General features: G+C 44.0%; 1 protein-coding gene across 1 annotated transcript in view; it reads right to left on the bottom strand.

The window, feature by feature from the left end:
- The window catches only part of MDGA2 (MAM domain containing glycosylphosphatidylinositol anchor 2), a 389,698-nt gene that overhangs the window by 63,818 nt on the left and 298,645 nt on the right, over window positions 1-27,235 (bottom strand). The window contains exon 9 of the mRNA XM_080397260.1: window positions 19,212-19,481. Coding sequence (XP_080253386.1) covers window positions 19,212-19,481 — 270 coding nt within the window. The remainder of the gene's footprint in view (window positions 1-19,211; window positions 19,482-27,235) is intronic.

Raw genomic sequence — 27,235 nt, 5'->3', positions numbered from 1 at the left:
TTACCTGTTGCTGAAGTGAACTCTACAGAAATCCCCCCGGGAATTGCAGGCGTGTAAGGGGAAAGCATGTCACTTGCCAGTAAGTGCTAAAGACCTGATAAATGAAGGATGAGTAGGGTAAGGAAAGGGGTGTCATACAGAGAGCAGGAGGCTGCCGTTAAATCGTAAATAGTAACGTGTCACTACACGCACATAAGGAAAATGGTGGCCTCTGACAAGGGGGGCAAGCTCTGACAGTGCCTGGCAAAACACGTATCTCAGGATCAGAACGCAATACTGAGTCACAGAAGAAACATTTGCAATTGGGAGACTACATGGCTCTGTGCAGTCTTTTGGGAGCAATGCAAGGAACAGGCAGCAGCCACTGGACCATCTCCATCCCGCTGCCACGGTGCCCCCCCAGCCTGTGGGTGAGACTGGAGCCGTCGCTGCATGCCATTCCCGAGCAGCCCCCCTCGCTGCTGGGTACTGCAGGTCTGCACCTACCCCACGGCCATGCTGCATGGCTCTGTCCATCGGTCCCAGCTCAAGCCCTGCTCCTCACCCAGGCTCACCTGATACTTCCTAAGCTTGTCAGGACTTCCTAGGCAGGGGCAAGCTCTCCCCTCTTGTCACTCAGAGGCACGCAGCTGCCTCACCCCCATCCCTTCCCTACCATGGGCTCCCCAGTTCCTGGTAAATAAAACTTGCAGCTTTTATCTTGCAGCTTTTTTCAATCCACTCCGGAACCAACACACAATAGCTTCAAATCAGACAAGCGATCAATCATTTTGGAGGAAGAAACTAATCAAAATGCCAGCCAGTAACTGAACTGCTCCTACTTCCCACAGGCAATACTGAAATGCAGACTTTTACTCCTCCCTGGGCACTCCCTGGGTCAGCTCTGCAGTGGCGATGCTCTAGGGCTCCCTGATAAATAGTAAAGTTTCTTCAGGCTCTGTGGGCTTGAACCACTCCTGAAATTATTTGCAGCAACCACAGCAGGCAGGATGGGGAGGGTCTGGTTCAGCTCCAACATAAACTGGAGTATGTTCTTCACTCCCGTGTTCCAGGCTCTCCAAAAATACACCTCTAGGGTGCATCTGCTCCAGCAGCAGAGCAGCCGGCCCATGGAAGAGATGCCTTTTATTCTTGGTGGGGTTTTTTCAGTTCTGTTTATCCAACATAAAATAACTATCAGCAGCCCAGAGCATCACACACAAGTACTTACATCATCCAGGGAGGCAGCTCTGTGTTCTCTAGCTCTTGGGGTCACTCGTTTGGCCCCCAGATATAGACCTATACCCTATAGCTCAGCTACCAAGAACCTTCTACTCCAAAAGCTGCACCATTCATCTTTATTATTCCACAAAGCATCCTGTGGTCAACAAGAAGGAATGTGTTTATTCTTAATTCAGTCTCTGTAGGCTCCTTTGAAACAGCCTGGGACATGGTGGCGAAGCAGAGAGGCAGCAGTGATGCTGTGCTTGGGGATGTCTGGCTGCAACTCGCCTCCCTCACCTGGGACCACAATCTAGTATCCTGAAACACTGCAAACCATGGAGACCAAAAGGACATCAGACATTTAGACACATTCCTGGAGCCCGCATCCACCAGTGCCTGAGAAACTCTTTTCCCATCGCCCTGGCATGGCAACTCGGTAGCCACCTACAGTGCGGCTTGCCATCAGGCCAGGAAGCAGGAGATGGCAGTGCCTCTGTGCTGGGCTCCAGCTCATGCTGAGCGTGTGGGGCTGGTCACTGCTGAAAAGCTGTGCCTATGACCCGGCTTCGTGCTGTCATTTCCCTCCTATCAGCTGCATCGCACTGCAAAAGGAGAACCAGGCCAGGCTTACCCGGTCCTTGCTTGGCTTTCAGGCCTGACCACACAGAAACACAACTAAACCCGGACAGCACCTGCAAGCAGTAGCTTCTCAAGTGGTGCGATCAGCTGCTGCATTCACAATCCTTTCCTTTTTTGGGTGAACTAACTTTATTTTCCTTCTCCTAGGGCAGACTTGCATTAAAAACGAGTAAGGTTGAAGCACCGTGAGAACCTCAGATAACCCCTTTCTCCACTCCTCAAATTAGATACTTCAGCCTCAGGATGGAATTAATTAACTTCATTTTTCTCTTCTTATTAGATGACAGGAAAAGCACGGTTGAGATCCAGCAATAACACCTTGTCACCTTTGCTAAAAGGTCGCATTTGGCAATGCCTGCCCTGCCGATGAACTCCAAAAAATAAATATCCCAAATTTCCAAACTCTGCCGAGTTTGGAAATTAATTGTCAAGAAGGCAGTGTCTGGCTCTGAGTCCACTACCTCTACTGGGCTTTGGACCAGCAGGTTGGTGAAAAAAACCTGTTAACACAGTAAGAACTGTCTTTCATATTTGACCACCTGCAGTTTAAACTGCCCTGGTCAAGCATGTGGGGTAGGGCAGCAATCTGCTTCTGAGGGGGCTGGCAAAGCTCCTCTTAATTCAGATTCTCCACCAGCAGGAGCGAGTTCAGCGGGAAACAAAACAACATCAATACTCTGCGTGTTTCGGAAATGGTCTTTGCTGTTGTACATTTTTAGAAGACACTCCGGGCTCAGTAGCACTGTTATAATCTCCACAGCCTCCAAGGTCTTTAATTAAAACCAAATACCTACTGTGCCTAGCAGATGAATGAAAAATAGGGTTTTTTTAAAATGGTAGTGATACTCCAGGAGACATTCTAAAGACCACACAGTGAGAACATAGGTGACATATGGTATTTGACTATTTTTTCCACTTCCTAGAGTTCCCATCCATCCATGACTGTCCCTAGGTTGGCAAACTTGAGAAATATATACAAGTGAGGAGATAAATTACAAATTCTGACATTTTTGCATGTGTTTCTGAATTAAGGTAAGCACTGACTAGTTAATATTTAACTAAACAGAGCCCAACTTCTTATTCCTGAAGTCTGAAAATACAGCAGAGCTCTTGCTGCAGCTGGGAAAGCTGTGGCTGGACTACGGAAGGCTGAGGCTCCCAAACTGGCGTAAGACACAGATGCAGAGGACAGATGTGTCCCACTCATGAGAAGCAAACAGTGCAGCAAGAGACAAAAAACAAACCTGAAGAGGACACGTGCTGCTTCTCCTGGAGAAAGAGATGGTCCATGCCCAACTCCAGCTCCACAATGCATTTTCCTTGGGAAGTAGTGCTACTGCAAGGTGATGCTCGCAAGGGAACAATATGCATGGGAAAGCACTTCAAGTTTCAGACCAAAGACATTTTTTGCAGGGGGGTGGAAATAAAATAACACACTGCCAGTTTGACTCAAGACATGAAACTGGGATATGAGATTATTGTAATCAGTAACACAGTAAGAAATTTTCTCTTATCCTTGGGAAAGATATAAATGTTACTACAACCATCATTAAGCTTTACATGAGAGATTGTAATTTATATAGTCATTTTATAGCCTGTAACATTCATTTAGACTTACTGGAAAGCTAATAACTTATAGCTAATAACTTATAGCCAGCTTGTAACCAAATCTTCCTTAGAGAAACAGTGCTAGAGACAGCAAGGATTTACAGGTAGTTTGTATGGGTGTCTTCATAAAGAAATATATTAATTCTAGCAATAATTCAAATAACTCACTCTGCCGGGTCTCTCCATATTTAAATCAAACAGTCCGTGGGTGCTAGAGGAGCGTCAGCTCCATATGGGCTCTCAAGGCCCTACCTCAGACTCAGTTTCCCACCAAAACAGAGAGCTTTTTCCACCAGGCTGCAAGGACCCAGCACGTGAGATATATTTGTACCGAGAAAAGGGAAAACAACATACTGAGCTATCAGTGATATTAAACACCTGGTCATTTCTTCCCTCAGCTTCCCCGTGACAGTTTTCCACCACCGACAAACAAGACACTGATACTCCCAATGCAACCAGACTTGCAACGCATCCACGTCCTGCAGAGTGACTGGGACATCTCTTGTAAACACAGCAAACTCCACAGGCACCATGCGAGTACTTGTGCCCATTCTAACAAAACAACCAATAGAAGAAAAAAAACCCCAAAATAATAATAAAAAAAAAAACAGAAGAAACAGGTCTGACGGGGATCAGCTATCCTAGCTGTGCTCAGAAACTTGTCTACAGAAATCAAGGATTTTGTTTGCTTCCAACACTGGCTCTGTCCTTACTTGCTGCTGCTCCGTGCACTTCTGCTTTATCCAGGCATCCAGATCTTTAATGGGAGTTTTCCCAGCAAATTATAAGCCATCTGCATGCAGGCAAAACCCCTAAGTAGAACAGCAGTTATGAACATGTCTGCACACGGTGGCATTAAAAAGAGACGAAAATGTAAATAATGTAAATGGCTTGCCTGTGTAATCCGAATTCCTTCTAAGGAGGAAGGATTGGGAAGAAACAGTCCAGTCCAGGGCACATGTCAGGATGTGTCCCCACCAACGTGCAGTGAGGCGATGCAGTGGAGGTGTACACTTTTGGGAATTTCTCGCGAGAGCAGCCAGTAGCAAAGACTGTCAGGGCAGGTCTGTCGGTGACCGCAGAGGGATGTCACCCAGATCCCAGTGACAGCACCAGCAAGCTAGTTCTGCAGTACAGAATAAAATCACACCAACACAGTGCTGGGACCATCTCCAAACCCTACCTGAAATGCTGAGAGGTCTCCAGTGTGTTGGGGAGCAGGAAAGGCACGCAGGCATCAGCCACCAGCACTGGTGTCACCAGGCAGCCTGTGTTGGCCATTTCGGCACCTTTGCATGGGATCAGGTGTGATCCACCACATAGCACTGCCCAGGATCTGGCTCAGAAATGGGATTGTAAACTGATATGTGTGCTTGCAATTGGGTTTTTAAAACACAGTTTCAACCCATTTTCTCCATTTTAAAACACTGCATCATTTTCAGATAACTTTAAGGAAAAACTTGGGTAGAACTACCATGCTACTGAAAAATGGTAGGACAAGTTAGCTAGGAAGTGAACTACAAGGTAGAGTTCAACCTGGAGAGTCACACAGAGGCAAGCAATACCAGATGAACCTGAGCAAGGAACAGCCAAACACAAAAGGCAATGTTGGATTTACAACCTCACAGACCAGATAGCAAACGAAAAAGGTAAGTGTCCACCCAGAACTTTTCAGTATAATCAGTGGGACTTTCTGAGACCCAGAGTTTAACTTGCTGGATGTAACTATTATATTAGACATATCATACCACATAATTAGTGCAGAAGCAAATATAATCGTACTAGTGTTTCTTCATTTCATTTTGCGTTGTCCTTCCACAGAAAATTTTCCTGTTTTGTGGGCAAAATGGAACAGAGGTGAACTTGCAAGACAACATAAAATGTCTGTGTTATTTTGCATCAGCCTTGCACACAGTGTGCGTTCACAAGGCTCGCTCATAGGGAAGTCAGGTCAAAGGGACCATCAAAGAAACTTAGAGGGCAGGCAAAAGAGTCCTCCCTCGCAGCAGCCAGACCTGTAGATATGGCACACATGAGCTAGACAGCATTGAATACCAGCTTTAGCAGACAGACAACACCTGGAGATGCATCCTCGCTGATGCAGAAGGATGTAGCACATGGGCATGTTGCAGCCTGGTCCTCAAGACAGTAAGGAGGGAAGCACAAGGACGGGTTGGTCCCTATCTAGTCACAGTCACAGGTGAAGATCTCCATCCTTTCAAACCCTTTCTGAGAGTACTGCATCCCATTTAGGAGAATGAACCTTACTGGAATAAAACCACGTTGCTTCTGTGTCCCTGAATAGGCTTCAAGTAGACCTCTGTGTGTGGCAGGCTTTGGTCCATGGCTAGATGCCAGTTTGCCCTCAAGAAGCCTAGATCCTCATATACTAGTTTCTTCTTCAGCTAAACCCCTGCTTTTGCCTGTGGGCAAGTGAAAGTGGGGGCTGGGCATCAGAAATCCTGCACCCAGGGAACAGGACTCCAAAAAAAGGTAGTTCATGCTCAGAGTTGAGGATAACCTGCTGTAATGTATCACAAGCTGATGATTTCTCAAAATGGCTAGGCAACTTAAGAACCAGGGGAAAAAAAAAAGAAAGTATACTACTTAAAGATTTTTGTATGCACAGATAATTTAAATCCAAATTGCTGGCTTCCATCTGTGCTCTTGACTCTTCTGAGGTTAAGCTATGCTCAAAGTCTGTCTCCCAGCAAGGCAACCATATCCACCAACTACTCAAAAACACAGTCTACAAGACAGGAGTCATGTCACAAAAAAATGTCTTCAGTCTTTAGTTGCTCTTCTAAATGCCAGAGCTTGTTGGATAATTTTCCTCATCAAACACAAGCAACTAGAGAAGGGGTAGAGTTGTTTTGTGCTCTGGATTCTGGGCAGGAGTGTATCCCTGAGATCAGAGCTCATAACTCAATAAAACACGCAACTGCGAAAGTGGTCTTAGTCTTTGTATAGCGAAGAAGCCAATGATACAGTGTGGAGAAAAGGTTTCAGAGGAGTTTAATTAATTTAAACTGACTGTTATTCCACCAAAACATCAGACTTGTAGCAATGCTCAAGCGTTTGGCTGCACTATTTAAGAAAAGTACAGTACGCTCTCCAAGGGTGAGGTGTGGTTTCAAACAGGATTTTAGGTTATGAATCTCCAGCTTACTCCCCTTTACACATTTTTCCCCTATTACCTCTCTTTCTTGCCACATTTCTGTTTCATTCTGTACCGTTCCTGTTTCAAGTGCATAAAATTGTGTTTGAGTTGCCCAGACTCTGAAGTGGTTCACTCACTTTTGGCAGTAGGTGCCTTGAAAAACAGCACTGCTCCTCTAGCCAATCCTGCTGCATAGTCATACATAAATGCATTTTTTTAACTAAGTCTCAATTTCTAACTGCAAAGAAATACACTAAAGACAGTTTAGGAAAAGACATAAACCTTTTCTTTGGTCAGAAAATAGTCTTATTAATAGTCCGTGGTTTATGCCTTATGACTTGTCTATACTGGGACATGCTAAGGTCTGAAGGAGTTTTGTCAGTAATATCTTAGTGCCAAAAAGGTTCCTCACTATTGAGATAATTTCTTACATTGATTTACTGTATCTGCCAGAGGCTTGGAATTGTCTTACATGATTTTGTTATGCTGGAGTAAAAAAAGCAGAAAGTCTTCAGCATACATCCAGTATCTTCACACTACTTTTTGGTATAAAAAAAATCCCAGCAGCACTGAAAGCTGCCTCTAGAAATCTGCATACCATGACCTCCAATTTGAGATGAAACAGAAAAATGGAGGGATGGGCAAGAGAAGCAAATGCCCCCGACATTGTGCAGGGCTTTGGGAACAATAAGATCTGGCATCTTGGTTTGCTGTTCTGCTAAATTATGACTGAGTCAGGGTACAGCTGAGCCCCATGCACTTATTTAGCATCCTACTGCCATCAGTCTGTTCTTTTGAGGTTTTGGTTTCTTTTTTTGTGTGTGATTTGTTTTATTATTTTTTTTTTAATGTATGGAGAGGAGAGGGAGATTTTAAAACACCAGAGGATGCTACTAACATGCACCCAGGAGGGGACTTGTTGTACCACCACCACTGCCTGCCTCGTTGGAGGGACAGGGATAATAAGATCAGTCCCAGGATGCTTCTCAGGAACCTCCTTGTGGGAGGGCTGGGGGTCTTTTTTGGCCTATAAAGTTGCAGGGAGGTAAAAGCTGTTGGAGAGGCAGCAGGGAGCCATCCCAGCACAACCCTCGAGTGGTGTGCCAGGTACTGCTGGTGCGTCGGGCTCCCCTTGATGCCTGAGAGTCAGTGATGCTTGACCTGAGAGTCAATGATGCTCCTCAAAAAGAGCTAGGAGTTGTCCTGCATGGAGAAAACTATCACAGCCCTGAGATGAAAACCACGGTGGAAGACCGATGCAATCCACTTTGGGAAGCCTACCAGAGCACACCCAGCAGGGCCAGGAACAGGCAGACACGGCCAGCTGACATAGTGCTGCTAGTTCTGGGGACAAGGAACGCACCTCTGAGGGGTCTGGGCAGTCGGCACACTAATGTACCTACCCTGATACCAGCAAACAGAAGCCAACAGTGGAGTTGAACTGTAATAAAAGATGCAATAAAGAAACTGCCATATTGAAAAGAGGTGCACAAAGTTAATTTGAGCACCAAAGTTAATGTTAAGTAGTTAATGTTAGCTACTTAAGTAGTTTGTGCATAACATTAATGGCTCTCCCAGAGGAGAAATCAAAGATGCTCAGAGGGCTGGAGCCCCTCTGCTGTGGAGACAGGCTGGGAGAGCTGGGGCTGTTCAGCCTGGAGAAGAGAAGGTGCGGGGGGACCTGACAGCACCTGCCAGTGCCCAAAGGGGCCGACAGGGAAGCTGGGGCGGCTTCTTACAGGGGCATGGAGCGATAGGACAAAGGGGAACGGCTTTAAACTGAAAGAGGGGAGATGTAGATGAGACATTGGGAAGAAATTGTTCCCCGTGAGGGCGGCGAGGCGCTGGCCCAGGCTGCCCAGAGCAGCTGTGGGTGCCCCATCCCTGGCAGTGCCCAAGGCCAGGCTGGACGGGGCTGGGGGCAGCCTGGGCTGGGGGGAGGGGGCCCTGCCCGGGGCAGGGGAGGTAGGACTGGATGGTCTTTAAGTCCTTTCAACCCAAACCATTCTATGATTCCACGTATTATCAGGATTAAGTGAATAACTTACTGCTGATTTGCATTTTAACTGAAAATGCAAATCAAATTTTGACTGAAATAAAGCAAAAATTGATGTTTCCTTCTGCTTTTTCTCTTAAAAACTGATTCCTGAAACAATTCAGCGTTGAAGACAAGATCCAAAGGACAAGGTCCCAAACACTCAACCTGGAAGTGAGGGAAGTGTTGATGATGGGGAAAGATGCTGCTGCTTCCTCTTTCCCAGCCGAACCCTTTCTCTCTTTATCTGAGCTCTGCAATGAGTGAATTCTCATGCCATGATGTGTGTTGCGTTTGTTTGGGGAGAAGGTAGGATGAGGACAGAGGAACTTTCATGCTCTCCTGCTGTTTTTGTTTCTCCTTTGTATATGGTACTTCTAGTACGACAGAGATGTTAGGGCCTCCCTCTGTCACTGTTGTGCTTCCCACGGGGGATGCACTCCACGGCCACATCCTTCCTAAAATGAAGGCATGAACCTTTTGAATAGCCCTGGATCTAGCTCATTGGTTTATTTAGGCTTTTTTTATCCTCAATATTTCTGCATTTCAGGCGGATTTAACAAATAACTATGCCGTTCACCAAACCCTCTGCTCCATAAGGAAACATTCCTGCATCCAGAGGGCTCCTCCCAGAGTACACCTATATTCTTACTAGCCACAGATTTGATTGAGGGAAAAAATAACCTTGTTTGAAAAGATTTAATGGGACTTCATTTCTGGATTCATATAAATTATTTAGATTAGCACAAATACGAAATCTGCAGTTGAGGCAAAAAACTTTTACTGCACTAAGGAAGCTGTTTTGATGTTTGATTACATTTTCTTTGAACTCAATTTTTAAAAAAAAACATACTACATTTTACCAGGTTTAACCTCTTTGACTTAATCTTTGAAGGTCTCAATTTCTTCCTAATTTGGTTAAAAAGCTTTCTGTTGTGTGCCATATAAAGATTTCTTTGCTTTATTAAAAAATACATACATATATATATATATATATATATATATATAAGAAAAGTTTCTCTTTATTAAAGTTTTAAGTTTTTTCAGTGCAGTAAATAATCCTTCTTGTTCAAGTGTGAAATGCTTAACACAAAGCAGATACTACCCCACACAGAACAATAAACCGGAGTAAACAACAGCAGATTTTGGTCAAGACATAAACTGCATCATGACCAAAGGCGGCAGTTCTTTTTGAATCTAAAATCTGAAAGCCTTTTCCTCCAGAAATCTGTGCAAGCTCTGGAAAATAAATATCACGGAAAAAATATTCCTGTTGTTCACCTACAAAAGCCTCCCACCCTCTGTATAGCCTATACCATTTAAACATAATTTTTGGTCCTTCAGCAAAGCAGCCCAGCGAGGCGGAGAAAAGGACTTTGCCTTGGTCTGTGTCGTGGAGAAGGGACCATGCTCTGCCTGATATTCTTCCTTTTTATTTGGCATTTGAAGACTACCTGAAGTTATTGACCTAATTAATGTGTTTAACATATCAGCCATGAAGTAGGTTCTTGACAACACACTCATTTACATTTATCCCTCAAAAAAGAAGAAGGCAAAATTCTCTACTTATACCAACAGCATTTTCTCCAGAAAACCGGCATAGAGTTTTTTTACTTATTTGGGGGGGTTGTTTGTTTGTTTGTTTGTTTGTTTGAAATCATATTTGATGGTTAAATTGTGTTTTCTGGGTGAGCTTTCAGAAAAGCTCTCCTCACTGTCATGCATTCAAACATTAAAACAAAGCAACGTTGGCACTTAACTGTTTTCAAAATACAAATGTGACACTGTAAGAAAATAGGGAAGAAAATCTGGGACATTGTCATGCCTGAAAATCTAGCTGCTACACCTTGGGACCTGGAAATGCCAGTACACCAGTCTGGGGCTGCTAAATAACACTGCACCTAGCCTTGAACCTTTCATTTAACCTATCTCTAAACTTGCCCCGTTTTCAGGAGCTCAGAGACATCAGACATCATTTTCCCACACCACACAGTGATGAGGTCATGGGGTTGGTGACATTGCAGTGAGAGACACCAAATTTCTGCCGCGTGCTGGGACCTGACTTTCTCAAGAACAAAGCACGCATGGGCAAAGGCACCTGCCAGTACCCAAATATTTGTATTTGCACCTGGAATTTAACCATTTAAATAGCAAACAAATTGAACAGAGCATGGTACAAGTGCTTGGGTTGAGCCTGGGTGGAGAGACCGTGCCTTCATCACTGCTGCCATTACTGGCTGTACCAGAGACAGCTCAGATAGACCACCAACTTGCAGGCATGGTTTGACCATGGCCAGGACTCTCCTCTTCAGTAAAGCACATGGAAGGAATCATCCGTCTGTCACTACGGTATTATTTAAAATGTTCTTACTTTCTGGGGAACAGATGCATCCAAATCCAAGCTGATAATCAAACATGATCGTTTCAGTGGGATCCTCACCTGAACACAAGACACGGGCAGCAACACAATCCCTTCCGTGAATCCCCACAGCTCAGCCCAAGGCACAAAATAGTGCATGGGTATCTCCAACCTGGTGATGCACCAGGTTCTTCCAGGGTGGCCTGTTCAGGAAGGAGAGCTGGGCTGTACGCTCTGGCATCGCTGGATGGGTTCACATCTCCATGCTGCTGACCACTTACACATCCCACTGAAGTCAACAGGCTCTGCACTTGCTGACAACCATGAAAATAAGACAGCTAGTCTTGCCAGCATTGAATTCTTAAAAAAAAAAAAAAAAAGGGGGGGGGGGGGGAGGGGGGCGGGGAAAATGTACTCTTCTCCACTTTTGCATGGTTTTAAAGCAATTTTCCAAAACAGACATCACTGCGATAGCATCTTGGTTCAGGCTGTAAATCAGCAGTAAGGAGATGAAAATTCAATCCGAGGCTCTCAATAACACTACCCAAGAGAAGAAGATAAAGAGCAAAGGGAATTGGACCTCAGTCTCAGCCTTGCACTCCAGCAGATTTCAAGAGGATAACCGTCAGAAAATTGGCCATTAAAGCAAAGTATCTGAGTGCCTGCTGACAGACGGGAACGCACCACTGAACGACCCAGGGCCAAACTACCACGAGTATCTCAGCGGTTCGGGAAAATGTCATGGCTAATCTCGAGGCAGATGAAGTATCTAAAAGCAGTAAGTAGGTTAGTGCTCCATGGTCCAGAGCCAGCAGCCAGTCACAAATGACCTGTACAAACACAGGCAGAGTCCAAGCAGCACTTTGATTTCAGAGATGTCCTCAGACACGCTCCAAGACTATTTGGATGTTAAAGAGTAATACTAAATTGTTTTATTTAAATAAATCTTTACGACAGGATAATGAATTAGAAAAATCGATAATTTTTCTAACACTCAAAGAAGGTAAAATAGAGGATTTGGGGCCAGGGAGCAGATGGAGCAGAGAACTGCAATGGAAGAATACAGAAGGACAGGAGCATCCAAGTACCTGACAGTGCAAGTCAGCTATTTTAAAAGAGATTTGTGTGTATGTTGTTGGTATATTTGTGCAGACCTTCTTTGACCTCATGTGACTTTGTTTTCCATGCTCTGAAACCAGCGTGGGCCACATGGGGAGAATAGAGCGGAGAAGTGAGAGGACGAGATGGGTGAGAGTGGGGAGAGAAGAGGGTGACCTCCCTCCAGTCACCCTCCCCTCTTCATCCTCCTGCCTCTCCCTTTGTTTGAGCACTAAATTTGACTCCAGTTGGAGGGAAATGAGATCAAGTGCCTAACTAATACTCTGAGGGGGAAAATGGCTAAATTGAATTTTCTCGTAACGCAGCAGAACGCTGGCGAAGACCCGCTCTGTGCTGCCCTGCAGCAGCAGCCCCTGGGGCAGCCAGCTGCAAAGACAAGCCCTGCTCTGCATTAAGATGATAAAATGACAAACCAAACTCAGTAGGAAAAAAAAAAAAAAAAAAAAAGCCAAAATACACAAACAAGAATAATAACACTGAAGAGAGGATCTTTACATTAAAAATTAATGGCAGCTGGCTAACGGGCACTAGCATGTTGCTGCAGGGCTCCTGCACACCTGTGTGGGGACTTGCCCGAACAGAGAGGACACAGAGAAGGGATGCAAGAAGGCACTGGGGAGATATCACAGTATTAGAGGAGCAGAGAGCATAAACAGGGAATATTTTGATTTAAAAAAACCCAAACCACGAACCCTCAAGCCCTCTGGTGCTGGCTTTACATGACAAATTTTGAATTCACCAGAGTGGATCAGTTTTCTTTAGACTTCAGTTGAACCAGGGTTTTACCCTGCCAAAAATATCGACAGTAAACGGTTTGGAGGAAAAATGTCACATATTAAAATAAAAAGATAAATATTTAAAAGAACAAAGCAAATATAATTCCTTAATTCCCACTGAGGGAAATGTGTATAAGAGAAACAGAAGTGTGTCTACCGAGCAGAATATTTGATTTATTCTGAGAAAAGGAAATGTCTGTATTTCCAGCACAGCACTTGCCTTTTCCATATAAGCGTACTAAAAGACCAAGAACTGTCCCAAGCCTGTCCTAGTAACACATCTGTGACTCCCATTTGCCATTCCCCTCTGATTTTTCAGATTAAAGGGGCACTCCCAACTGAACCACACACATTTTTGTCCCAACCAAACAGGTTTTTAATGCTAATATAGAAATGCTAATATTAGCACTATATAGTGCTAATCTAGAAGCACTTTACAGTGTAGAATGAAAAGAGAAAAACTGGAAAATATTTTTCCAGATCTCATTTTTCATTGGCACCTTGTGTTAATCAACCCAGGACAGCCAGCTATGCAGTCAGTGTCCTGGAATATTTATTGAGGATATTAGCAGGAGAGAGAAAAACACGGCTTTAAGTCTGAAAAATATTAACTGGAAATGTTCCTATTAATAAGCCAGGGTGAGAGACAGGACTCAATATATGAAATTATTGTAATCTGGTTCTTGAATCTGTTTAGACTTGAGTAGATGCCTTCCTTTAAGTCAGAACCAAGCAGAGGCTGATGGTTTCAGTGGCTGGGTATTTTCAGCACGGGCAGGTGCATCCATCCTGGAGGATGCAGGGAACAGAGCAGGAATCCTGTCACCTCCCAGCTCAGGAAGCTACGAAGCCCATTTGGCAACACTAAACCTTTTCAATATGGACAAGTCGACATAATTTCCTCCAAATTCTCTTGATAAAAGAGGCATGGAGCTCGCCTGCAGCAGCTGCCAGCAGAGCCTGGACTTCAGGAGCACAGCCCCCAGCCTCGAACAGGCGTAGGAAAGGTTTTGACCACCAGCCAGAGGCTATCGGCTAGCAAGGTTCATACCCTGGGTAAAATAACAGCATGATTACTGGGAGGTTCTCCAGACAAACAATTAGAGCATAAAATCATATTATTATCCGCTACTTGCACATGTTTGAGGCTCACAGTTCACTTTGCAGAATCTGTCCTCTCGGTGGGGGGAGGAGAGCAGCGTCACAGGGCTAACTGGAGGACGTGGCAGTGTTAGGAGGAATAGTCAGGCCACACTTGCTTCCACTCTGGGTTAAAAGTTTTGTTTAGAAATGAGCACAAAATGAATTGGCACACACATCAAATGGGTCAAAATCTTACTTTTTGGTGTTTCTGCTAGGGACCTGGGCTTGCCCCTAAGTTACGATTAAATGAGTTGCCTAGACAGCTCCCCTAAACCAAGTGTGTGTGACCAGCTGGTGCTACCGGGAAGATAAGATGGTCTCTTACAGCTTTAAAGCATACTAGGTTAATGAAAACATTCACTGAAATTCACTTCCAGCCAACGCACATCCAGTTCAGCTTGTGACAATTGCACTGTGTTACTTGCTTGGGATGCTGCCTTCACACTGATTAAAAAAAAATAAATGGTAGAGTGAAAACAGTTCACTGGCAAAATCCTGACACTTTGGGATTGTGCAGGGGAAAAAAAAGAGTACAATGAATCTGCTTTCACATAAGATTTCTAAAATAGGATTTTTGGTTGTTGTTTTATGTGAATCACATAGAGATTGCAGAGGAAAAAAACCACAATGGAAAGCTACAAACAACATACACTTCTGTCCTCAGTTCAGTGCAAAAGTCCTTCCCCTAATAAAAAAAAGATCAATGAAGCTATAAAACTTTAAATGGCAGGAGACTGTTTAACTCAGCTAACAGGGCCATGGAGAAGAACCCGACACCCTGCAATTTCAAGTGTCTGCAATTTATTTTAAGACGATGCCCTGTGGCAAAAGCATCCCGGCTTTCACAAAAGGCTGGATGGCAAATCCCATATGACTTCAGCTCGCTGTTACACAGACCACAGTGCTACCACGTATGGTGCCAAGGGCAAAGAAGAAACACCGAGCCAGGAATTTCTGAACACGTTTCCAGCAAGGATGCTCCCACAAGGCTGCGTGAGGAATCACACAGCTCCTACTGGGTATGGATGCTGGGATCATACGGAAGGGATGATTCAGTGCCCAGCTCCTCAGATTCCAATTTCCTAAAGCATGGGGGAAAGGAAGGCAGAGGGTGGGAGAACCTCAGGCAGACTGAGCAGACACTCCCAGCTAGACTGCGGACACGGGTGGGTACGCACATGCCCCCAGGTTTGCTCTGCTCTGTCTTTAATTCAGCAACACCCAGTGAAGCTCCAACGAAAGGGAAAGCTGTGATCATGCTGGTAGTTAACAATTATAACCTACATAATTATGAGCTGATTGGCTTGATGTTGCTCTTGGCCAGAAGCACGGAAAGTGTGACACAAGACTGGGTAAGTAAATAATTAAAGATTGGCTCATTAATTAATGCAATATTTTGTGGCAAAAAAAAAATAAATCCACAGAACAGAAAAAAAACCAGAATCAATTTTCAAAACATTCTTCACTCAATGCTGGGATCAGAAGTTAGTTGGTAAAAATAACAATGTCAAATTAATGCCATTAGTAGCTTTGTTAGGTACTACCCAGTGTTATGATTACTAATTTAAATAGGATCTCACAAATTATAAGTAGCGTTGTCAAGCCAGCACCCAAGAATATGATAGATTTCACAATGCAACTTAAGGAACCATGCAAGGATGTGTATCTGGCCCCTGTAAACATGCTGATTAAACAGCTGCAAGAACCTAACCTGGATGAAAAGAAATATTGTTTCCCTTACATAAAAAAATACCTTTGGACAGCAGCTTTTGTGAACAGCCTGTGGCAGCAACCAGCATAGCAAATTTCAGGGCAAGTGGTTAAAGATTGCCAAAATTCCCAGACCCGAAGACAGAAGTGTAATGCCAAGACTTGCCAGGTAATCTCGATTACGGGTAATCTTAATCCCAAGAAGCTCCCCAGGTGTGCCGAGTATTGCTAAACAAACCCCACTGTAGCACCAGCCCTCCCGACAGCAACGCGAGGGCTTGCTTCACCAATCCCATGCATGTTGGAAACTTGGAAAACACAAGGAAAACAAGCTTGAGTTTGAGGAAGCTCAAGTTGCTGTGAAAAGGGTGTCCCCAAGGCAGTCTGGGCTGGCAGGAGCCAGGATGTGACCCAGGGAGGGCTCAGGTCTGCCCCTCAAGGACCACCCCCCACCAGCAGCCTCCCTGGGGAGCGGGACCCTCCCCGTGCTTACCCAGCCTCTTTCTCCAGCCCTCAGATCCTTCCTCCACCTGCATGGAGGCTTCAAGAGTGACTGCCATTCATGACATCCTCTACATTTTTTTTTTTTTCCTCTCTTTGCTTCCAGCCTTAGCAGGGTTTTAACAACACACTGCCGTGTTGCTCTTTGGCTATGATATGTGCTATCAGCCACTGAATAAAACATACAGATAGTGAAGCTGTGAGTAGCATAAATTCAGCTTTGCTTTCCCACAAATACAATTTTGCTTGTGTGTTCTTATTTATTGTTAAGACAGTAGCAGGTTAAATCTGCCTCAGATTGGCCCACCTGATATAAATTAACCCCCTTTTCCACATATGATTTATTTTGCTTTCATCTTCTCAAATCTGGCTCAAAATACAAATGCAGTAAAAACAGGTTTTGCAAACTCTAGGGCCAGTAGAAATCTTTTCATCCAGGCTGCTTTTAATACTGTACTGAAAACCTTTCTCTTAGCATACCAATGCTTCTCCACAGCCCCTGCAATGTGAGCACTGCAGCACACCACTACCACATGAAAATCTGGAAATAAAACTGACTAAAAAATGGGCTACAACAACTCCCATTATTCCAACCAAAAGAAAAGCTCTCCGCTATCGCCAGATTCCTGCCACCGGGTTATTTATTTGGCTTTTTTCTCTGTGCGTGTGTCTAAGAAGTAACCCATTTCTTTTCAATATTCACATTCCCGGTGAAATGTAAGCCTCTTTTTTAACCACTTTGTCATTTTTCTTCTACACATTTCCAGTTCCCCAGTGCTTTAACTTCATCTGTCCTGATGAGACTTGGGACAAGAATACAGCTGCTGCACTTTCCTGAAAGCAGTTTCCACTCCACGTGTCAAAGAATATATTTGCTGAATACGTCAGTTTTAACCTTAAAGGACTGAGGAAAGCGTGAAAGTCCAAATGTTACTTTCAGCATCCTTAACCCAACCATACCGCATAAATTCGCATAATGGTATAAACTGAAAATGAGCAAGGCACACGGAGGGACACAAGGCAGAGTATATAATAAAACCATTTTAGTACTAATTTTCAGTTATGTGGCTTGCTTTGGCATGGTAATAAATCACAGAAAGTCACTCAGATTGCCTCAGTCTTGGCAAAATAATTGCCTTAGAATAGGTTTCCACAGTCTCGGGTCCAAAGCATGATGAACAGCAAATTGAACTGCATTTACTCATTTGAGGAAAAAGACTGTTTCATTGCTTTCCTTTGGAGCCACCTTTTGGAATAAACTCCAATGATTTGGAGAAGTTGGTGGTTGCGAAAATACCTCCATGCAGGCTCTGAATGATAATTCAGCCAAAGGCTTGATTACATTTTGAAAGAAGCAGAGCCATCGGTCACTGGGGTGCTCGCTGTGTTCCCACCACCTTTGTGCCATGCGCCGCTGGCCCGATGAAATGCCTGCCAGCAAGATGCCGTTCAACTTGGTTCAAAAGGGAAAAAAAAAAAAAGTATCCACATGAAAGCAGGCCCACATTTTTTTCCTATAAACCCAAATTTTACTGGCAAACACTGGATGTTTGAGTCAAATTATTTCCTTTATTTCCAGAACAGGTGTGTACAGAGGGTCTACCCTGGTCCCCAGGACTTGTGCAGGACTTGTGCAGAACTTGTGCAGGGTCCCTAAGCGGTGCTCTGCAGCTCTTCCATTAAATCCATGCCCCTTATGCTGGTAGCAGTGAAGCTGATAATAACGCCCATTTTCCTAAACACTGCCAGGGTTCAGGGAGCTTCCAGCAACCCCAAAAGCAAAACCTCATTTAGATCTGGTTGTAGACGGAGCAAGTCGGTTAACGAGAATAAAATCTCAACTACAATGGGGGATGGTTCCTTCTAAGACAGTTCTCCTCCAGATATTCTGAATTTCTTGTTGGTTTCTTTTCCCATCACTCCTTTTCAAGCAGCTGACAGGAGGGATTTTGAGATGAAATGGGGCTACTGCTCTGACATCCCTAGTGGGGCTGGGGCTGCTCATGCAGACTGCTGGAGACAGCCCACACAAAGCAGGTGGTTGGACACCCCTCACAGCTGGTGCAGAGGAACAGGGGGCTCCTGACACACCGCAGACCTTGGGAGGAGAGGGTTCATTTAATAGAGATGCTTTTTTACCTCCGGTGATTTAAATTAGTGCCTGGACAACCAGACTAGGCAGATGGGGAACCTATAGCTGACGGGATTCCAGGGACCAGAGGACCTCAGCTTGGGTACCACACGTGCTGCAGGCACGGGGTGTTACAGGATCAGGCAGCTGAGTCTTCCAGTCATGGTAACTAAAGAAGAATCAAGACTTGCCTGTCTAAACACTCAGCTTAACATTCATATCCCAGACACTAAAGGTAAAATACATATAAAGTTTCACAAAATCCAGAGCATTAATTATACAGCACAGGCAGAACATGGCAGGGGGTGCACATCCTCCCCGAGTCTGTGATCTTGTGTTCTAACTTCACACCATCCTTTGCTTTTTAAGAAAAGGAACAAAGCTCAACACCCCTCTGTACTCAGGCAGCTCAAATCTGCTTGAGACTGTGGTCTGCCCACTCCAGTCTCCGAGCTTGCTGAATGTACCGAAAGAAAAGGAAAATTCAGGCCTTATTTCAAATTTCAACTAAAGACATCTGCTGCCTGATGACTCTCCCAGGCCTCTCTCAAAAGCAGACCAACAGATGCCTGCAGAGCAGGGATATTTACATTTTGCACATAAAAATCTTTATCCTTTATCTTTAACCAGTGAAACAAGCTAGGTCTCCTATTTTGTTACCAACCTCTCCAGAATCCAAACCAGATGCCTTCAGCCATGACTCTACTTTGAAGGATGCATCTCTTTAGTAATTCCCTAGCTGAAGCAGGAGTAACATTACCCAACAACACACAAGCCTGAAGCTCGCTGTCCACCGTCTCAGCGCACCAAAACTTGGCCGAGCCTACCTGTCACGAGGAAGCTGCACCGGCCAGCACCCGCCTCGTTGATGATGTTGCAGTTGTAGATGCCGTAGCTGTCGCGGGAGAGGCTGCTGACAGTGTACTCGGTGGAGTCCTGCACGTCGAACTGGCCAGTACGCAGGAGCTTGCTGCCCAGGCGCCACTCGTAGGTGAGGACCCGGGTGGGATATGCCCTCAGGACCCGGCAGCTCATGGTGATGCTCCGGCCTTGACCTTGACGAATCTCCAGGAAGGTGGGCTCCACGGCTGGGGGGTCTGTGGGAGACAAGGAGGGAGAGCAGGAGATTCGTAAGCGAATTAGCATGAAAGACAGAGTTAACCAGCCACTGCTGAAAGGCTCGAGCACCGCAGCATCACCCGGCATCCACGAGAGGAGAGCTCAATAACAATAAGTACACAATCTCAATAGGTGCCAATCAGCTAGTAACAGAAATGTACGCATCCAAAGCATTGCATCCTGCTTATTGATGTTTTCTGATGAGTACTTAACGACATCGTGCTGCTTTGCTGATGTTATCACTCGAGATGCAGCGACAGGTCCTGTGCCCATGCAGCCCGGGAGGTTCAGCCCTCCCAGACCTCACAGAGGAGCCACAGACTGCAAGACATGGGACTTTCTGAAAGAGGAAGGGGGAGCAAAAGAGATAAAAGCCCTGGCTTGGTTCAGATGAAGTGCACAAGGCAGCAATGACTGTGGCACAGACTCGAGGCAGCGATTCTGTGTTCAGTGGGGGACCTGACTTTGCAGTGGCAGATGATGGACTGATGAAGCAGCACAGATACCCCTCCACATCCCACCCCAGCAGCTACCTTCAGGCTTCAACAAATACATAATCATATGTTAATCTTTTCTATCCACTCAGGTGGTAGTTTTGACATTACAGTAAGCACAGAATGGGCCGTTTTCCCATAACTTGAATTAAACTGCATTTTAAATAATTCAGATTTGCAGCTACAAACTGACAGACTTTTGATTCCAGCAAAATACAAAATAAATAAAATATAGCCAACACACAGTGTATGCAAAAACCTAACTTCACTCTCCCGTTTGCCGTTTGATAACTTCACTCATTGCAGAAGTATAAGGGTAACCTGGACAGAATAATGTTGGCACTTAATTCTTGTCAGCAGAGTTATTTAGATCAAGTAGCATACATGAAAAACGTGCATGTGTTTCCACTTGTATCCAAAACAATGAGTAATAAGACATTCTGCCCCTTAAAAAAAACCAAACAAACCAGCTCATTTTTTAGCCCATGAGAAAGAAGAAACCTTGCAAGCCTCCTGTGCCACTAAGATACATGAAATCTCCGCATCCATATTAAAAGAGCTGTCTCACAGACATAAAACATAAAAATATAAAAGCCCTGACAAGAGAACAAACTTCACAGAGTCATTGTTGTGCTCCTTTCAGAAGGAGCTCTCTTTCACCATTCTCTCTCCAATGGCATCTTGTCCTCAGGTTCTTCATTCGTTGGCTTCCCCATCACAGATAGCAATAACCTTCAGGCTCCTGATATTGAATTCCCGACATAATGGAAACTGTGAACAGATGCCCTCAGCTCCACTAAATTAGGAGCCGTACTTGCACATGTACTGCTGGTCCCCACCTCTTGCTTAGACAAGAATCCAGCTAAACACAGAGTACTTGAAATTAAGGTAAATGCTGAAGACTGTCACATTAAGACAGCATGTTTAGAGCTCATGACGTCCAGCTATTGCATTTGTAGCTCATTGCAATAATCACCATTTGCCTTGTATCATGATCCAAGTTTGGAATTACTGGGAGACAACCACGATTCAGCAGCAAGGTGAGCAGAGAGGCAGCAGTGGTGGATAGCATCAGAGGTGGGATACAGGGCTCAGTGGTACAGGGTGATGTAATGGCAGATATTAACTTTGAGGACAATTGCTCCTGACTGAGATTCCCCCAAAAATGACTGATGAAGAAGAGATGATGTGGAAACTACTGATTCAAAACTCCATCGATCCAAGCCTGACCTTTCTTTTTCGTAGATTAAATACCATATAGCTCTGTATAATCTTGAAGCCAGATTCCTAACTAGTACATGGACTGCAGTACAGCCACAAATAACTGCAAATAAAAGGCCAGAAATCCTAAATCTTCAATACCACATGCCTTCTTTCCATTGATAATACCCCCCAATTTTGTGTCATCAGAAAATTTCATTATGGTACAACTATTCTTTGCACCCAGGTACAGAATACAAAATACAAAAGAAGATAAATCCGTAAGAAATTCCACCAGTCTCTCTCTCTCCAACCTGATGTTTGCCCTTTCAACACAACTCAATAGCGTCTTCATCTGCCCTCACTGTACAGTTTCTCCACCTTATTCTGCTTCACTAATAGCATCCCAAGGCAGCAGCTTTGCAGGGAATTGTTGGCTTAAAGATAAAAGTTATTCTAGGGAAAGAAAATGTGTCAGATCTCAGCTTTCTTCGAAGGGAGAGCTGTTCAGCTAGTGAAGCCTGACCTACCTTTCACAGATTATCATATCTTCCTCTAACTACCCTGTTTTACAATTGTTCATACTTTCAAAATACCCTCTAAATCATGACATATAGTGGATATCAGATAAATTACTAATCAAATTTACTAATATTGGCTGTTGCCCAGGCATTTCTCCACCCTGAGAAGCTCTCCTGGTTTTCTTTCCATTTCAGCTGTGATAATGCCATAGCCCCAACCTCTTCCACCCTACTGCCTTTACCCTCACAGCCAGCACCAAAATACACTTTTAAATCCAGGTGAAATTATCACCAGCTTTGAGCAGGACACAGATTACCTTATAAAATAATACAACATAAGGATGCTCAAACAGCATCTAACCGAAGACCCGCCTGGCCCGGAATCCTCCACCAGTCCTGAGCACCTGGGGGCCAGGGAGAGTGCAGAGGGCACTGGACAGCTCTGGGACAAAAACTTTCTGAAAGCTATGTGATGTGTAAATAGCCTTTAATGGATGATTTGGCCATCATTTTCTCCTGTTACTTACAAGCTCATTTACTGTTTGAATACCCAAGACGTGTCCACAATTTGTAATAACATCCCCTTCTTTTGTCTTGCTGTTTCTATTTGATGCACCATATTCAGCGAAGAATATTTATCTGTTCACTTCTCCATGGCAGCTCTGCTTTAATGACTTTTAACTTACATTGGTACTCCATCCCCTCTTTCTTGTTCCCCTGGCTTATTTACTTACAAGATGCTTTAACCTTATAAACAGCTTTTAAATGAAAGTTTCCCCCGCCTTTAAGGTCAAAATAGTCTTTAAAATACAGAATTTCCATCTATCCATGAACAGATGATACCCAGTGACAGAAAAAGAAAATTAACTTTGGTTGCTCATTTCAGAGTTACACTTTTTGAGGTAATAAGGTTAATGGAAAAGGAAAAGGATGATAAATGCTACAATATATGATAGTAGCCAGAGCCAACACTTTATTTTTCTGTTTTTTGTTTTTACAAGATAGTGCCTTCACAGCTAGGGAAGGTGCTAGTGTCTTGGGCATGTTCTGAGAGTAATGATGCTCAGAAGGAAACTTACTCTGTAGTTGTTTGGAACTTATATGTCTTTAATTCATTTGCATTAGCTCTTCCCTAAGGCTTTACCAATTTGATTTAATTTACTTTGCTGTACTTATTCCTACCTTTCATAATTCTAGTATTAGTTTTTGAAAAATACATGGAAAAGCCACAAAGGGAGTACAGTTCATTCTCCTAAACAATTATCATTGGAAAGCAAACAGTCTGAAGTTAAAAAAGGCTTTATATTAATGTTTAATGATTTTTTTAGCCTAAGTACATTCTTGTCTCAAGGATTATAAAATAGAAAATAAAGGCTTCCTAGCTATCAAGAGAAATGACAGCAAGGATGCTTGCTTGTTTTAAACTAGGCAGCTGCTCTTCATGGTGAGGATCGTATCATGGACTTTATCTAGATTTGTTAAGGAGAAAACATACCATCCACTGAATTTATTTTGACTGTGTGGCCTTGAGCACAGACTTCACCTGCTGATTTGGTTTCTTCAATTTGCATTCTAGCCTAAACTAATTAATTAGTTTCTCTCTCCCAGCTTCAGCAACAACAATAAATATGAAAACCTGATGCCTCTGCTTCCGTTTCTATTGTATTCGCGGCCACTTTTTCTTTGATCCACCCAACAGGAATGCTATTCTAGCAACTATACGTGTCAGCTACAGAGAAGGAGTAACCTTTAAATACTCTTGGGGTAGGATTTGTACCACAGAAAACAAGACCAATAAATGATAAATCAGGTCTGTGACATCCTCACCCGAGGCCTGAGGGTCTAGTTTGGCAGGGGACCACACTGCTACCTTGCAGACCAGCCCGTGATGGACCGAGCCATGCGGGAGGTGGGACTCACACCCTCCCAGCTGGGGAACAGTGCTAAACCACCATGTATTTAAAATGCCAGTGAAGCTGAGACAATTTGAGCAAGCGCTGTTTCCAATATCAGATTGAAACATACTGTAAATTATTTTATTGCCTGAGGGATGTGCAGTGGAAAGTCAGAGTCATTCTAGCTTAAAAAGGCACCCTTTCTTCTCTCCTTCGATTATTTTTTTTTTTTAAAGTTACGGAGTCACTTGCTAGGATTTGTATCCTGCCTGGTAATGAAGGCTTGGGCTAGGCAGTCAATTTTATTTTATTTTTTTTGTGTCTATGCCTGTGCCTCTGATATAACATGCCCAGGCTCTGAAGATTACTCTTAAGAAAAATGTGCGGCATTTCTTCAACTTCCAGCAGAGGCAGCACTTTGTCTCCCAGGGCACATCAGTGAGTATTTTATAGGTTACAAAGTAGGTATTACATATTACATTGTTGGTGATGGGGTTTGTGTGCTTTTATAACAAAGAAAAATATTCATTAATATATATGTGTAAATAAACCAGAATTAGATGCATGGAAGTCTGCTGTCTGATCTGTGCTTGTATAGATCAATACAGCCAGTATAACACATCTAATGTCTACTCAAGTATTTTAATGAGTTTTACCTTCCTCCAATACCATTTGTTCTGAACCTAAAACTTAAGGAAGTCTGTGCGTTTTTGTTTGATATACAACTCTGCAGACTTCCTTGGCAAAGCTGCTCAGAGAAGCCACACTACTGGAGTCCCTATAGCAGGCAGGCAGTAGACTTGACAGTAAATCTCTGTTTTTCCTCTTTTTTTCCTTTTTTCTTTTTTTTTCTTTTTCTTTTCTTTTTGTAACAAGGTTCCTTAGCGAAACCTCTTTAAAAAACCCCAAAAACACAACAACCCAAGCTCCCATGGATTAGGGTGCACTGGTGGATGGGGGTCATACTGTGTGTTATTAAAGGGTTTGAAGACAGGTGATACAGGGAAAGAAGAGCTGCTGAGTTCACAGTACCTGAGCTGTCAATCAGATGTTGGTGTGGGCTCCCCAAGAGATGTGCTGCTCACCTTCACAGGCCATACAGTGGACTGCAATGCTGGGGGCATCATTGGGGATTTAAATCTGAATGTGGCTCAGAGCAGCTGCGGAAGAATACTGAGGACCGAGTAAATCTGTAATAAACCCCATGCACGTAACGGATTCATCAGTTGCAAAGGAAATCCCAGTTCCTAATGAAGTTCAAGCTATTGGAGCCTAATCAGGTGGTGTCTTTCAAGAAGGAGATCTTGGAGCTTCTCAGGATAATTCTCTGAGAACAGCTCAGTGTTCATTAATGGTGCAAACAGACGGTGATGTCCAGAGCTAACCGAAAAGAAGAGATCCAGTGAGGATGTCGTGCAGCAGGTTTAAGGCAAAGGTCAGGAACTATTCCTTTAGACAAAGTGCTGCAGCCATTTGGACAACTCATTGCTGGTTTTTGTTCTGGAGGTTAAAGTCAGAGCAGAGTCAGACCTGGCCGGGCACGATACGCCTACGAGTGGCGGTTAAAACCGGTGGTGGGAATACAGCCTCCAGCAGATCACTGGATGCTGAAACATGCGGGGGAAAGATCACTCTATTCATCTGCACTGCAGGACTCATTACGATGCTGGCAAAGCCTTACACGATTTCCAGCCCTACGCAGTCGTTTTTCCCATGTCTCTCCATCCTCCACCTGTTCTTTCTGGGTGCCTGCAGTTATTCTGAGGATTATTTTCATACACAGTTGAAAACTAAAATGAAATGGCACTTTAAGCTTTCCAGGTCCTGACTTCATTTTATCTAATGCAGTAAAAAACAACACCAAAAGGTAAATTCAAATCAGCTTCCTGGCTACCGCAGAGAAGCAGCCAGACTGACGCCAAGGGCTGGAGAGCATTCCCGTTTCAACAGTGATCACTTCCAAGGGATTTGTATAAATACTCAACTGGGACCACTAAACTGCTCTTGACCCAGTGCTGCTAAAACAAACTACCCACTAAAAACCTTCTGATGGCAAAGGATGTGCCAGGCAGTGTGGCTGGGAGCAGACGGCAGCTCTGCCTGCAGCATCCACCCTGCCAGCCCTCCTCCACCGTGCTTCTCCAATGATGAGACCCACCAAAGCCCCCCCTCCGCCCCCCCCCCCCCAGACCCCAGGACCCTTTGCCTGGGGAGGCAGGGGACAGAGGAGCACCTTTGCCTGCCTGTCTGCTCTGTTAGGAGCTGCTGAGAGCCACCTTTGCTTTGCACCCTGCGAAGACTCGGTGAGTCAGTCTTTTCTTGGTGCCATATAAGAACACCCAGAAATGGGAACAATGGAAGCGCTACGCAAGTCTGGACAGGTAAATTATTTAGTCATTACAGCTCTTAAAAGTGATTTACAGCTATTCTTATCCCTGTGTATAGGTAGGGCATGATCTCCAAGAAAATGCCTCCAACAATTTCCAGAAGTAGGTGGGTAACCGAGCTTCTCAACTGCAGTCTGTCTGTATCTTTTTAAAGCTAAACAAACACTGTATTCTTCTAGATAAATAAAAATCTAATATGTACACAATTGAAAAAGATAACAGTAACTGCCATAAACTATAAATAGCATTACGGCTTAAAGATAACTAACAAGAGGTTTGGTGGCAAAACTGAGATTATGGGACACAATATTCCCTTGGTTCCCACAGAGGCCTGCAGAAAGCAAAAGCATATATACTTAAATAAATGAAAAAAATAAAGTAGGCTTTATTTTGTGAAAAAAAATTGAGAGTTCATAATAATGCTGAAGAGTTTGGCAGAAAAGATTCATGAAGATACTCTTCTGATGCAGTAAGAATCCTCCTACGGTGCTGGGCTCATAGATCTTGCTTGGTCTTATAACTAGACAGAAAATTCAAAGGAATTTGACCAGATTGTGAAAGTATCAGGTCATACATTTCTGGAATCTCTACTGTAGTCAAAATTGCAGTTTTACTTAGCTGCTGAGTTGGATGCGAATGTGACTGAGTGAAACCTGAAAGCCAGGACACAGAGAAGACCAAACGAGATGGCCAGAGAGCTTTAGGGAATTCAAGTACATAATGATTGTGGTGATCCCCATGAAAATGACAACATTAATTTTCCAGCCAAAGCTTGGATACAGATATTACAACCTTGGGTAATGGATTTATTTCAGTGAAATGAAAACATTATGTCCAGAAATAGAAAAAAAATAATTTGCACATCTACTCGTAAATTAAAATAGAACTGCAAAATCGACCTGGAACTATGTATTCACAAACCAGCCTTATGTGCAGAAAACGATCCGCGGCATGTCAAGGGGAATCCCTATTTGCATGGATAATTCACTTTCCGGATGTGACAGCACCAAAGTTTTCTGTAACTCTGGCCAGCCTGAAGCGCCAGCCCCAGGATGTACACAATCCAGGACGGATCAAACAAGCAGACCAAGCACCGGTACAGGCTGCCCAGGGAGATGGTGAAGGCACTGTCCCTGGGGGTGTTTAAAAGAAATGTAGACGTGGCGCTCAGGGACATGGTTTAGTGGTGGGCTTGGCAGGGCTGGGTTAACGGTTGGACTTGATGATCTTAAAGG

Source organism: Falco punctatus, assembly GCF_963210335.1.
Source record: "Falco punctatus genome assembly, chromosome: 7".
NCBI classification, from domain to species: domain Eukaryota; kingdom Metazoa; phylum Chordata; class Aves; order Falconiformes; family Falconidae; genus Falco; species Falco punctatus.
This window is presented reverse-complemented; position numbering and strand designations above follow the sequence as displayed.